Raw genomic sequence first — 14,775 nt, forward strand, 5'->3', positions numbered from 1 at the left:
ATTCCTTCTCCTTAATCAGAGCCTACAGGTCATGCACTCACCCTTGTGTTCCTTAAACAGGGTCTTAAAAACAACAACCCAAAACACTGACTGTAAAAAAAAAAACCTGCAAAACTGCCCAACAAAACTCAATCAGTGCTGCAGCAGTTCGACCTAATCGCGGAATAAGCGAGGGTTTCACGATCGGGCCCGCAATCTCGTAATCTGCGTCCATTGTGGTACAATCAAGCCCGTATCCGTCTATTTTAATCAGCAGAGCTGGAGCGGCCTTGAAACTGCCCTCCACAAATTCTCCGCTTGTTTTGATCATTCAGGTCTTGAAGGAAGGGGGGGCTTGAAACCGCTCGGCCTCCTCGCTCCATAATTGGTTTTATAGAGCTGGCGAGGAGCCAGAGTGTTTACATGCGGCTGACGGACGGCGCGGCGGACCAATCAGAGGCCGCGCTGTGGGGCGCGTCAGCTCGCGTTCGGAGGGGGCGGGGCGTGTTAAACAATGCTTGTTTCATTGCAGGAGAGTTTGCTGAGCGCTACGGTGGTGCGTGCGTGCGTGTGCGCGAGCGAGCGCGAGCGAGAGTGAGAGAGTGAGCGAGAGTGTTTGGAGGCCTTCCCCTGTCTAAAGCAATCCCCGTGCGCTGCTACGGATGGTCTGTAAATGGAGTGTAGGAGATATCCCACCCTGCGGACGGATTTGGGGAAGAAACGGGATTTTGTAAACTGAGTCGCCATTACAAGTAAGACCGGTTGTTGTTATGGAGGAGCAGCAGCAGAGGCTCCTGGGAAAGAATGCGGTCCTCTGCTGCTGCTTCTCCGGGAGGCGAAAAGGCGGGTTTATCGCGGTCCAAAAGTGTTTTGTAGGTGCAAATCCGTCCTAAAAATACTCCAGGAAATCCAGACAGCTGTAAATGCGCCTTATTTCCGCGAAAAAGGAGAAATAAAAAGTTTCGCTGCCGAAAATGGAAGCACGTAGGCTGAAAGTTTGAAACGTGGCCGTCGAGCAGGTCGCTGCTGCTGCTGCCGTCGCTGCTGCTGCTGCCGCCGTCGTAAAGCGTGGCTGAGCCCCGTGTCTGCGCTGTCCTGGGTGTGTGTTATTTCGAGCTGGGTCTCGTTTAAAGTGCTAAATCGTGCTAAATCGGGTTGATCCGCGTGTTATTAATAAATGTTGTTAACTAACTTGACTGACGGGAAACGCTGGTTTGGGAGCGCCTAGCGACAGCAGTGCTATAGTGAACCCCGGTAACAGCAGCGTGGGTCCGGGGAGGACGGCTGTAGTGGCCGTGCAGCTCCCGGGTGGGCTGCGAAAGCTCCAGATAAAGATATCTAGTGATCGCAGGCAAAAACACAATGAGGGGTTTCGACAAAACTGGGTAAGAAGTTTAAAAACAGTATTATTTTACGTTTTTCCTTAATTTTATTACTTTTTATTAGTACTTTGGCTTGTTTGGAGAACTCGGGTGTATGTAATAGTGGCTTTATTGCAGCGGGACGCAGTTTTACATATTAAATGTGCTCATTTTCAATGACCAGCATTTTATTTATTTTATCTAGATAACTAGTTGAACTACGTGGATAAGCTGTGTTTTTTATTAATAACAGCGTTGTTTACATTAATTTTCAGTTTTCAGTTTAATCGTACGCTGTAAGCAAACCAGCTATTTCCCTCCCTGCAGTGAGAGCTCCGCTGCCCCCTAAAAGCTGGAAGCGAGCGCCGGGCTGTCCCTTCTCGGCTGCCGCGGCCGAGCGTAGCGCGCAGCCGTGCTGTTGGAGACCTCCAGCTGCTGATCCTAGGATATCCAGATATCTACATAGCTAAAGTTTACACCACCCTGCTTTGCTTTCACTTCGCTTAATTTAATCGTATGTGGCGAATTCAAGCTCTCAGGCGGATTACTTTTATTATTATTAATATTATTTCTAATTCAAACTGCGTCATTGCGCGTTTCAGAAGCGTCCCGTGTTGTTTATATCTGCACTTTTACTGATATTTAGTATTTAATGCGCTGTGCTTCATGCTCTCCTCTTGTTTTCGTAGGTCGGCACCATGCCGGATACGGACACTGATTTGCCCTGGAATCTAGGGACATTATAGCCTTCGCAGGCTCCTTCGGAATAGCCAAGCAAGCCGTTTTCATTTTTCCATCCTCAAGTTTGGCCTTTGTGGATGATGGATGGCCGAGATTTCGGCCCCCCCAGGTCTGTTCACGTCCCTCCGCCGCTGCTCTCCGGACTGGCGATGGAGTCTCACCGGCTCGGCGCGGCCGCTGCGCCCGGCAGAGTGCCACCGTCCCCCGGCCACTTGGGCGCGGGCCACTCGGCGCCTCTGCACTCGGGAAAATTCCTCTCACCGGCCATTAACATACAGTCTCACCACAGTAAGTAAAGTAGCTAGCGCTGTAATTTCGCTAACTCGTGCTGGATGTTGTAGCTAGATGGCTTAATATAAACATTTTGTGCGAAACTTGGGAGCTGGGGGAAGTCGGGAGGCTGGGGGACGGTGCCGCTGCCGCTGCTCGGGTTAGCTAGCTAAGCGGCTACCCTTGTTATTGTACCCTTGTCTTGTATTCTGTATTTTTCTGCTATAAAAGCTTAATTCTGTGCTAGTTAGTCTAATTTCTAATTCTCGACACTCTTTGGCTTGTTTAGGGGTGAATAAATAGTGTGGCTAAATAGCTTCACGATGTTGGTAGTAATCTCTACCACGTAGCTTCGACTCCAGCTGTGTTTACAAAAGCATGGAGCTCTTACTGGAGCCCTACTGTCAGGAAAATAGCCCAGATAAGACTTGTTTTATGCCCTAAGTGCGATCTGGCTCATAGTTGTCAAGTGTACGTCCCCAGAGCCGTCCCCAGAGCCGTCCCCAGTGCTCCACCACCACCAGCAGCAGCAGCCTGGGCAGGAGCAGCAGCCTGTGCCCAGACCGAGCCAGTGGGTGCTGATGGACTTGCTGGATGGTGCTTGATGCAGAAGTGTGTAGTACTAGTAATAGTAATAGGGGGGATGCAGAAGTTTGATCCCCCTGATGTGGCTGAACGTAGCTCCACTCTTTCATTTAAAGTTGTCTGTGAAAGATCCCGGTGGAAATCGAGCTCCATCCAGCTGAAATGACTTCCATTTGTAGTCCCCCTTCTCCTCAGTCTTGGACCGGCACTGTAATTACTGCTCCGACGCCGAGCTCTCGCCCACTTTTGCTGATCGTTGCATTGAGGTGCTTACAACAGAACGCGAGAATTGGCTTGAATGGTGCTGCCGATCATCTTGGTGATGAACCACCACATTTTCGAGGCCCTTTTATCCTGGAATTAAGTTGGAACGACTGTCCCTGGACAAGGCTGTGAACTGATGCGGTAATGAGATGCGGCTGTTTTTGTCACGTATGTGTAAACCACTGTGATCTACTGCTGTAGAAGACTGCGAGAACTTGTTGGTAATCGTCATTTGGAGCTGGAGTTGGTCCGAAGCAGAAAAATGCACGCTTCGGTTTTATCCTGGTATCATGGAGGGCAAGGAATTGCCACCCAAAATACGGTTAAAAGTAGACTAAAATATTCCGAGTGGAGTAGAGAGGATAATCTGCTGGAAGAAAAATCCACACACTCGAAATATAGGTCCTGCGGTGGCCGCGGGCCAGCGAGGTGTAGGGTCGGATGGGTGAAACTGTCCCAAACGAGCCCGAACTTTTAATTTCTCTCAGTTGTGTGGTGTGAATATTCTTATTTTTCACTCATTTTAAAAATTATGATCTGTAGTTAGTTTATGGTGCAAGCATTAATGTCGGGCGTGGAGTTAAGGAAGGTCTGTGACAGCAGATTTGCTGGATTTACTGTTGTTTAATTTTTAATTGATCGTATATCTGAGTTGTTATAGCTGTCTGTGTTTATGTAGGGCCTTCAGACAGATGGGTGGACACTTTTATGTCGACTTTATTCCAGATCTAAAACTCCAATACTGGCTCAGAAACACGGGGAGGATCGAATCAATAAGGGACTGGTGTTTGCTTTGTAATCTATATTGAAGTTTGTAATGGAAACATGAAGAACATTGATTTTGTCGTTATTATTTTGCTGCTTTCCTGATATAAACTTAAATTAAGGGACTTCTAAGAAACTTCACTTTATGTAAAAGTTAATTACCAGTTAAGGGGGTTTTAACTTCCATCATTTTGACTATATATATATATATATATATATATATATATATATATATATATATATATATATATATATATATATATATATATATATATCTGTGCTTAAACAACCCTATATATCGCCGTTATTATTTTTAAGACTGTACTTTCCACCCATGTTTGATCACTTTTAGATTGGGAACTTGTGTGGGATGTATTTCTTTTTTCCATCAAGTTCAGGATGGTGGAAACCTCTAGTAGCATATTACAGAGCTGAGTTTTTCTCCACCTATATAGAGTTTATTCACACACCTGATTCAGAGGTCTTTCCATTTCTTCTAACCTGTTTGTTTACCTTCAGTCTAATCTGAACAAGCTCACTTTTAGACTTGAGCTGCCCTTGATTTCTTCTTCACCACGTTCTAGCGATGACCAGAGGTTTTGTCCTCACGAGCCCTTTTTCTTTATAATGTGATCACGAGGTGACCCGCCCTAAACTAAGCTCCTATTTGTAGTTGGTGGATACTAATTAACTAAAAAAAAACAACCGTGATGGCACAGTGATGTCGTGGATTGCCCCTAAAAATATGTGTTCGATACTATTGATTGTGTTCATAATGATAAGATAAGGTCTGGCCTGTCGGTGAATGTGGCCTGTTCCTTCATACTCTAAATGATTAACTTATAGGAGTGATTGTGTATTGCAGGGCTTTAATGACTTGTATGGTTTTTAAATTGGTGTGTGTTACTGTTTGTATGTATTTAGGAGGGAGAGGCAGTTTTGTGGTCTTACGGTTCCACGTTTGTATGCTGCTCCTGTGCGTTGGTGTAGTGGGTTTGCACTGTTTAGAAGAAAAGTAAAGTAAGAAAAAATATAGAAAGCTTTTGTCATTATTTTTAATGTTTTCATGATGAATGGGCTAATAGAAATGCTCCGAAATGACTAGGAAATTTGTAAAAAAATTAAAATATATTTTTGGAGGTGTATATAATATATTTATAGAATTTATTTCTATATTAAAGATTTATAGAAGCATGTCACAGTCATGCAAAAACCTTTTTTTGACATTTTATTTTGGTATTTCCATAATTTGACAATTTATTTTTGAATTTGTCCAAATGTTACAATAATTAGGCCAGTAAAAGCACTCAAATCTTTTTACATTGACCCCCATTGAAAGTTAAGAAAGGGTTTTACCCTCTTCTCCTGTCATTTTTTTATGTGTAAATACATAAACATATTTTCTAGGCTGTTCTTTAGCAAGCGTTTGAGCAGTTGAATTTCTTAGCTGTTCTTTGGTTGTCCAAGAATAGCATTCCCCCATTACATCTCCAGTGCAAAGGGCAACCTCTCAGCACAGTTCATTTTTCCCCCTCAAAAGCTTCCCAGTTTAAAAGGGAACTATTCTAAGGACTACTCCGCCAAAGTGGTCACAACCACATTCCTCACTTTCACTGAAGGACTGTTTGTCCTTCATGCCTCATTTTGTCATAAATGGGATTGGATTTAACTGAGATCGTCTTCATGCACAGATCCAGCGAGCAGCGAATGCATCATATGTTTGTAGAATGACTCAGTTTCCTGAGAACGGCTTGAGCCGTGGGTCCATGTTCGCACTAATCTCTCCAACAGCCAGATTTCAATCATCAAAAGGGAAAGCAGGTTTGGCCCGTCGTTTTGTTGGTCTTTCTCTCGAACCAGACTCCCTTATTATATTAAAGACGTAATTTCAGTGGCATGTTGGCAAGAGCCAGTGCATTTCTATTTTTTTTATTTTTATATATTTTTGTTCTTCCATGAAATGAAGCAGCTTGATAAACATACGGGTTAAAGGAAGGTTGTTAGATAGCAGTTTTTGTAGAGCCGAATTGTGGGAAATTAACTTTTGGATTGGGTTCGAATGGTGCTTTGTAATGTGGATTTTAGAGTAGATGTAAAAGAAGCCTCCCTTTGAACCCCACTCTCTGTGTCAGGCGGGGAAACGTTCGGCTGGGCTGGACTTGAACCAAGTCACATGCTGACTGAGTGGAAGGGCATGTGAGCAAAGCACCATGGCTAAACTTTTCAATGGATTGAAGTACTTGAATTCACATTCACCGGCATGCACTACTGTGCAAAAGTGCTTATCTGGGCTGTGAGGATAGATATTAGAATAAATACTAAACATTTTATATAAAAAGTCACTGTGTTCATCATGTAAAACATCTCTAAAGCTGTACTCATGGGAGTCTAGTATTAATTATAGTGATCATCCAGCAAATAAGAAATTCTGCATCCATTGTAATGGAGGTTTTGCAGCACAAAACTTTTATTGCTGCGATAAATGCTTTTAAATAAAGTGCTTATGTGCCTAAAACCTCTGAACAGTAGATTTGTATACAGTGTGTAAAAAGCATTCACTCACTTGTGTTTACCTGCTTTTCTTGCTTCTTATAAATGAAATCATAGTCAATATATTTTTTTATAAAACCAGAATTTACTTTATTTACTTTATTTAAAATCTCAGTGTCAATTATAGAGAAATAGGATGTAAAATAAAGGACTTGCCCGCTTTTAAAGCGACTGCCCTAATTTAACAAAGCTCCAGGCAATTGGGGCTAGTAGTCTTACAGTTTGTAAAATGCAGATCACCTCAGTGCTCAGTGAATGTAGTATATCAGTATTCCTGGCGCAAATACACCCCTGAAGACAAAAGAACACTCCACGCAACTCTGAGAAAAGCTTATTGAGAAGAAAAAGTCAAGGGATGAATCCAAGAAATATTTTCGAGTCACTGAACATCGCCTGGAGTTCAGCTAAATCCATCATTAAGAGATGGAAGCAGTATGGCCCTTGTATAAATCTGCCTAGAGCAGACTGTCCTCACAAACCGAGTGACCGTGCAAGAAGGAGAGCAGCGAGGGAGGCCACCAAGACCCCTAAAATGTCCAAGGGCGTTGTAGATGCAATATATGTGGGTTAACGTCAGTCTGTTTTTGCCCCTAATAGATTCTGAGGTACCTCAATATAGTTTGTTACACTGATATCTTCTTCAGCAGGTCCTCACCGTTTGAAAAATGGCTGTACGTTTTTTTTTTTTAAAGCCAGAGCCAACTCATGCAACCTTTAGGCAACAGACGAGCTGTTTCTTTCAAAACCGTTCAGACGGGAATCTGCAGCCCCAGATGAATGTTTTTCATTGAATTGAAATGGAGTTCTGAAGGAATTCTGTGAAGATGAGCCTCAAGCCCTTGCCAGTCATACCTCAAAGCTTATAAAAATCATGACTTGGAGCATCTTCTGCCTTCTGCCAGCCAACTTCCAAACACCCCCTTTCCTTCCCCTCAGCCTAGCTTTGACCATTTCTCCAGAACACCTGAACTGGCCTGTCTGCACCTCTTAGAAACGGACTCCAAGCCAAATAGTGGTGTATGTTTATCTGTTTGTGTTGTACAGCCACTCTCGTCCGCTTTCTAAATTCGTCATGTGCTTATTTGTAGAGGCATGAAAACGATGTTTTGTTCCATACTTTCGTGTTTTATGTGGCTTGGCGCCATACATGCTCTCAGCATCTGGTTTTATTTTATTATTATTGTTTTTTTTAAGCCACTAGGAAGTTGTCAGGACTGTAAAATGACTGCCACAGACTACAGTGTCCTTCTAAGACTACAGTACCTTCCTAAGCTATACTATATATATACATATATATATATATATATATATATATATATATATATATATCTCAATTGTATATCTTATTTTTTTTTTATCAGATAGTATTAAATTTGGATATTGTGATGTCGAAAATATTATTAGGAATGTCGGATATTTATTATTATTATTATTATTATTAGTGCTTACTGCAGGTTTCAGTTTAACAGTGTAATTAGACTGGTTAAATTGAACGAAGAGCAGCAGATGTTTGTGTGTGTGTGTATGTGTGTATGTGTGTGTATATATATGTATGTATGTATGTATGTATGTATGTGTGTGTGTGAATGTTTATTTTTAATGTATATTTTATGTATTTGTATCACGGACCGATCTTCGGTCTTGCCCTGGGCCTTGAGGCACTCTGTATTCAGCCGTAACCAGTGGTCACCTTGGTCACTAGCTAACAGACTGTGTTGTTTTTAGTTATGTAAGCACTCAGCTTGGCAAACGGTGAGCTCTGCCGTTTGCAGTGGGTGGATAAAGCTGGGATTGATTTTTGCCCTTATCTTTTATTAATTTTTTTTATGCACCTTATGTAATTAACGCTTTCCAGTCGTGGTCAATTAGTCGGTTGAACTTTGCTCGAGGTGCCGAGGCCAGCTCCTTTTTATTTGATTGTAACGTTTTGTGTGGACCGCTGTAAGATTTCATAACCGGCCTAATGGTATTAGAGAATCCACCGTCAGCCAGAGCTTTTGCAGCGCAGTTCAGTCAGACTGGGAACAACCTTAAATTGTGTAATAGTGAGTAACAGTGAGGGCATACAAATTTAAAATCTGTCAAACCGTATTAAACGGCGTGGAGTTCATCTGGCTTTCTGCTCCTCAGAGAATGATTCACCAAATTCTCTTGACCTGTTTTTTTCCCCTCCCCTTCTTCCCTCTTCTTTCTTTTAGATAATGATCATCCTTTTCTGTTCAGGCTGAATGCATTTCTGCAGTCTTTAAAGATCCTTGGCTCGCTCTTGCTTTAATTTGCACTGAAATGATTGCAGAGATGGATTGTTGGAGCCATGCTAATGGCTAAAGTTAATGTTTGTTTAATGCATTTATCGTGCACAGCATGAAACAGCTCCATATTTCTGCACCAAAGCACTCTCTCATTTACCAGGGCTTCCATGAAAGCATGAATAACTGGAGGACCGGGGATGGGTGGGTGGGGTTGTGGGGGGTGGGTTGAGGGGGTTGAAGGGGGAATGTAAATCTTGACTTGATATGCGTTTGAAGTGGAGTGCCTTTGGGAGTGTGCGATTGATCAGTTTTCATATGGTGCATCAGAGGATCCTGCAGTTCCAGCCCTGCTGGTGGTTCAGGGCCTGGTTTGAATTTGAGGATCCTGGTGTTTGGCCTGCAGACAGTGCTGACTGCTGACACCTCGCCTCCCTCCTTTTCCATACTCTTATCGATCCCCATGCACTGCTTCCAGAGCTCTGTTTGCCTTTTCCCATGCCACCCCCTACCCCCCCTCTCTCTATCCAGTATCTCTGTGGCTGTAGTCTGTATTGTGTGTTTGTACAAAGCTGAATATTATCTATTTATTCTTCTTCTTTTCTTTCTTTCTCTTTTTTCTTCTTGGGGGCCGCGGCTGTGACATGTTCATGATTTGTTGTGTAACCTCCACCGACACTAGAGACGAGCTCGCCCAAGGGCATCGAGCGGATTGGCAGACTAGCAGGCTGCCCAGATCAAGGCTCCACTTCCCCCGAATATGTGTTGGCGTTGATCTTTCGCTCCAGCTTTTCCTCAGCCTCTTGTTACGTTCGATTGAAAGCACCCGGGCTCTCCGAGTGGAGCTTTGCTTGGAGCACACATGAAGGCTCCCGTTCCTCTGCGCTCTCCCGTCCGCCTATTCCCTTTCAATTTGCTGTTTATTACGCTGCCTTTTGATGAGCGCTGTGAGGACGGCCGCCTTGCCTAATCCTGTTTAACTCTGCAGAAAAGGCACAGACCCCGAATTACGCCCTGAAGGCTGCAGGGGGAGAAATTGCTTGTAAAAACAGCCGCTCGGTCCAGGTGTTATCGTCTCCGTCCTCGTCTCCGCGCTCCGGGTTCAAGGTTATAGGTGTGTTCCTATAAACCGCGGGGCCGAAGCGCTAAACCCGTGATTTGTTGCTGTTTGTTTAGCAGTGTGTCACCGTGAGAGCTGAATTAATTCATGCTCGTCTTCAGCCCTTTCTGGTGCTGGCCTGGGAGAGAGGGGCTCTTTGGCTGCAGTCTGCCCCCAGCGTGGGCCGGAGCCGTGCTATTGTAGGCTCTATGAGACGAGACCCTCACCGTGATGCACTGTGACAGGCGGGGAGCAGCTCTGAAATAGTGAGCAGTGAAACGTGGGGGTACTCTTGTGGCCCCTCCCCATCCTGTGTGTGTGTGTGTGTGTGTGTGTGTGTGTGTGTGTGTGTGTATATATATGCACACACACACACAGTGTGTGTAACAGAGCATGCGAGTGTGTGTGTGTGTGTGTGTGTGTGTGTATGCCTCCCGCAGCCTTGACTTTCCTCTGAATTAAACATAGAGTGTTTAGTGTCCCAGTGCACGGACCCCATCCGCTCATCCTTCATGGGTTACGTACTCTGCACTTTTGAAGGGAGCGGCCTGACTGCTTGGCAGCTCTCAAGAATGCCTTTTCTGTTTTTATGGTGGAAGATGGTGGTGTCCTCCTAGAGGGCATTTGCAACCCCACATATTTTTTGTGCTTTAGCGTACGGCTAAATCTCGGCCATTAGCGAAGAAAGAGAGGAAGGATGCAGGCTTTCAGATCATATTTGTCTTTTTAATTTTCTGTGGTCCGTCTGTGTCTCTCTACATGGCAGTGTTTCTCTCTGTTAGGACCTTTTTGATCGTTAATTCTCCTTTTTTAAACCCACACACTGTTCGGGGTGTGATGGGGGTAAATGCATTTGAGAATGCACAGTAAACAAAGCCTATGGAGATGTGCAGAGACTGCACATCTCCAGAGATGTGCACAACTGCAGAGCTGTAAAACCCCCGTGAAATAACGCTGAAAATTCCCCAAGAAATTCCCCACTGCATGGTGAAAACCAGGCAGGGGGAGCGCGTTGACCACCTTGCCTTGATAAATCCCTCATTTAACATCTGCCAGAAATGGCTGTAGAAAAAGCCTTATTAAACTGTAATTTGATGGTAAGTGATTGGGAGCTGATGAGCTCGGGTTTCTGTGTGGCCTAGAAAAGCTACACCATGTCTGTGCTGTTTAATTCACATCCCTGTTCTGAAAGAGAATACCGAAACAGCCCTCTCTCTTCTGCTCTGGGAGGATCTCGGACCTGCTTAGGCATTTGTTCCTTCTTTGTGTTGGTGGTGGTTGTGGAAGTTTTCAGTAGTTTAGTAGGAAGTCACATTGTTTGGTGTTTCCTAACCGTTGTCTCGCTCTGCTTGATCTGTACAATGACACGGTCCAGCCTGGGTCTAGTACGTAATGGTGATGTTGGCCTTAGTGTTGCGCACAGCCAGCCATTGTTTTCATGTAGTCATTTTTTCCCTTTAGGAGTGGTGTGACTGCACTGCTGTTGCTGTTGCTGTGTAGCTTGCGTTTGTTGAGAGGATGAACAGGCGAGCACAAATGTACAGGAACATGGGTCTGAGGGGTGGAACAAAGACCATTGGCAAAGTGTGTGTGTGTGTGTCGGGGGGAAGGGCCACACAGAAGAGCAGTGACCTGGCCAGCGTGACTAGGATTAAACCATCCCTCTGAAAAGCTAACAAAGGATGTGAAATGAAAACCAGCCCACTGTTCTGCTCTCATATCTTGCGTTACAGTGCTTTCAGCAGAGTGCCAAACAGTCTCCTAACTATTTCTCGGCCTCCCACTTGTGGCACCAGGCCTTCTCCAGCAGTGTAGGCTATTGTTTACCTGAATGTTTAATGGAATATGCCGGGAATGTAATTGGATTGTTTTCCTAAAGCTTAAGTGCACTCCTTTTCCTCCACCAGGCAGTAGAACGTCTTACAGGGCCAGTATCCTGGAAAACGGGCCATCCCTCACTGTTTTATATTGATTTCTAGTACAAATAGTATTTATTACTACTTTTATTTTTCCTATTATTGTCTGTCTTCGCTGTAAGTAGTTTATTAGCTCAGTAAAACACTGATATTACAATAAACACTAATAACAACACTCCTACAGAAAGTGGTGGTGGTTCTCCATCACTGTGTTCATCATTAGAACATCTCCTCTCAAAGTTCTCCTCATGGAGTCTAGTATTATTTAGAGTTCTCCTCAGATCAACACCTGGTTTGGTGGTAAATCAGGGCTTAATGATGGTAAATCAGGTGAGCTGCTGCTGCTGCTGATTGAGTTGAACACATCCTCCACGCTGTGCTGGCTGGACTGGGGGGCGTCCAGGAGAAACCTGGAGGAACCGAGCTTCTTCAGACTAGTTCTTCAGACTAGCTCACCGACAAGATCTCACTACTTTCCTTCTTCAGAATGAGAAGCTCTTGTTAATTTTTACTAAATTTATGATCATACATATATATATAATTAGTGTATCGTGGCTATCGTCAGTGCTTAAGAAGCACTGATTAAGTGCACATTTCATTGCAAAGAGTGTAATCATGATAGAATATCGTGTTAGAAAACCATATTGCCCAGCTCTAATATATATGAATGAGCTGGGCGGCATGGAAAATATTTCTATCACAGTGACACTCTTTGTAATGTTAATGAGTTAATTTAAGCACTCTATAAGCACAGACAACATCCACGATACACTCATAAAAGCATATTGTGTCCCACCATAACAAAATTGATCATGATGCGATAAAATATTGTAATATTGCCCAGCTCTACAAATGATATAAACATGGAGCAGTCACTCCCTGATCCACATATAGAAACTAAGCAGCAAAAACCTGCCTGTTTTGAATGCTTTGTTTTTGTTTTTGTTATGTAATTATAACCAATACATTTACATATCTTGCCCTGTCCAGCCTGCAGCAGTTCAGTCACGCCTGTTCCTGCTGAAGTTGGTGTTTCAGCCCACACTGCTTTTTGAATAAGACACAATAGAGACCAGCACATACCAGCCTTAATGTCTTAAAGGCACAGTTACCATACAGCCTTTTTTATTCTGAGGAGTAAAGAGGGATCGGACAATACGCATAGACAATAAAACCACACACACACACATGCCCGAAGTGAGGGGTCCTTTAACTGGCCCGCCAGACAGCATATCCAGGACGATAACATGCTCCTCTCATAGGTGCTTCAGACTTTGCCACAGACGTAAGACAGATTGGGTCTGCTGCTTTTTCTAGCTGTGAAAGAACACATTTAGAAACACTTGCCGGCTTTCTTTAAGCAGCTGAACACACAGTAAACCTGCAGGAATGGAAAGAAAACAGTTGCTGAGTGAAGAACCTCCACAACTGGATAAATGAAAACATTCCTCATGTCTTTAATACATAAACATTGATCTGAGGACCACATGCACCCGAAGGTTCAGCCTCTCTGGAAGCTTCGAACATGTTTCGTAAGACCACTTTTTGAGGGAGCGAGCGTCTCTGCAGCAGATATTTCAGTGGTGAATTTGACGGATGAACTCGCAGGACCGTGTTTTCTTATGAACAATAATTCCAAGGGCAAGAAGTGACCTCCCTCTGAGTGATTAATCTCTAATGGATTTTGCATGCTAATTAAGTAAATTGGGTAGACGTTAAGGTATTTGCCAATCATTATGAGCCGGTAATGTGTGTGTGGAATTGCCGGAGCGCTGTAAAGTCAGCTTTATTGAGAAAACCTTGCATATAAATGGTGCTTCTTGTAGACCGTCAGACAGAGGCTGTCATCTAAGCGTACTTTGGCTTGGGTTAGCTTGATCTACATGTAGAGACGTAATTGCTTTCTGTGTGAACAGCTGACTGGTGGGGGAAAACCACCTGAAATTGAGTTTTCAACCATCATGTTATGGTTAAAGGGTCTCCTCTGGTTTATGGGAACTGCATTTTTAATTCTGTTAGATTTATCAAGCTGTTAGTGACGGTCCTTTCTTCCTCTTTTTTCCCCTTATTTCTGCTTCAGTATCTCCTCTTAGTGACAGTTTCTGACTGGTGAGCTGCCCGTGGTGTTTGTTAAAAAAGGAGCGGAGTGATTCATTATTGTTAGGTCTATTTGTTAGCTCGTCCTGCGTCTGTCATCATATGACAATTTTTCTGCAGATGGGAGGGTCAGGTGAGCATACAGCTGCCTGCCTGTCTTGAATGCTGAGGACTGTGTGAGCACAGAGATGTGATGTTTTTTATTTTTTTTATATTATAAACCCGGGCGCGCTTCTAATCTACACTAACGTCTTCTGTAGGGAATGAAAAGGTGGTGAAAAGCTTTTCTTCGACGCAGATATTGGTGTTAGAAGGGCAACGTGCGGCACGTACAGTACTGTGAACAAAGTATGCAAAATGGACAAAAGTATTGGGACACCTACAGGAGCTTTTACGTCACCCCATTCTAAAAACATTGGCATAAAAATAAGTCATCTTCCCTCTGCAGCTCTGACGGCAGCTCTGGAGCTCTGCAGTTATTGAGGCTGGAGAGTGTTGGAGACTTTTACATACTGTGCTTCTCCTCATGCACTCGGCAACCCTTTCTTTTATGTTGCGTGGTCTGACACTTGGGGGCTGTGGTGTTCTCCGTGGTTCCTCATAACGCTTCCACTGTTCAATAATACCACTCACAGCTGATGGTGGAAGATCTAGTAGGGAGGAAATTTCATCAGCTGGTTGTTTGTCGTTGCAGCGGTGTCTCCTATTACGTACAGAACCACGCTGGAGTTCAGTGAGCTCTTCAGAACCTCCCGTTCTTTCACTAATGTGTGGAAAGGCAGACTGCAGGACTAGGGGCTTGATTTTATACAGCTGTGGCAGTGGTCTTTCTTATTGTGGAACCAATATTGTGTAAAGAAGTTGTCAATTAAATTTCTTAAATGTGAAAAATTGTTGAA

At 43.8% G+C, this 14,775-nt stretch overlaps 1 protein-coding gene across 3 annotated transcripts in view; it reads left to right on the top strand.

Annotated features, from left to right (window-relative positions):
* The first annotated feature begins 521 nt into the window (after positions 1 to 521).
* tnrc18 (trinucleotide repeat containing 18) overlaps positions 522 to 14,775 on the top strand; it is a 78,820-nt gene continuing 64,566 nt past the window's right edge. For 2 of the 3 annotated variants that reach the window (XM_072676349.1, XM_072676351.1), the window contains exons 1-2: positions 522 to 731; positions 2,030 to 2,369. In XM_072676349.1, the coding sequence (XP_072532450.1) occupies positions 2,159 to 2,369 (211 nt within the window). In that variant the 5' untranslated portion in view covers positions 522 to 731; positions 2,030 to 2,158. Of the gene's footprint in view, positions 732 to 852; positions 1,365 to 2,029; positions 2,370 to 14,775 lie in introns of those variants that run through there. The other variant, XM_072676350.1, reaches the window with a different exon arrangement.

The sequence above is a fragment of the Salminus brasiliensis genome, chromosome 3 (genome assembly GCF_030463535.1).
Source record: "Salminus brasiliensis chromosome 3, fSalBra1.hap2, whole genome shotgun sequence".
Taxonomy (NCBI): Eukaryota; Metazoa; Chordata; class Actinopteri; order Characiformes; family Bryconidae; genus Salminus; species Salminus brasiliensis.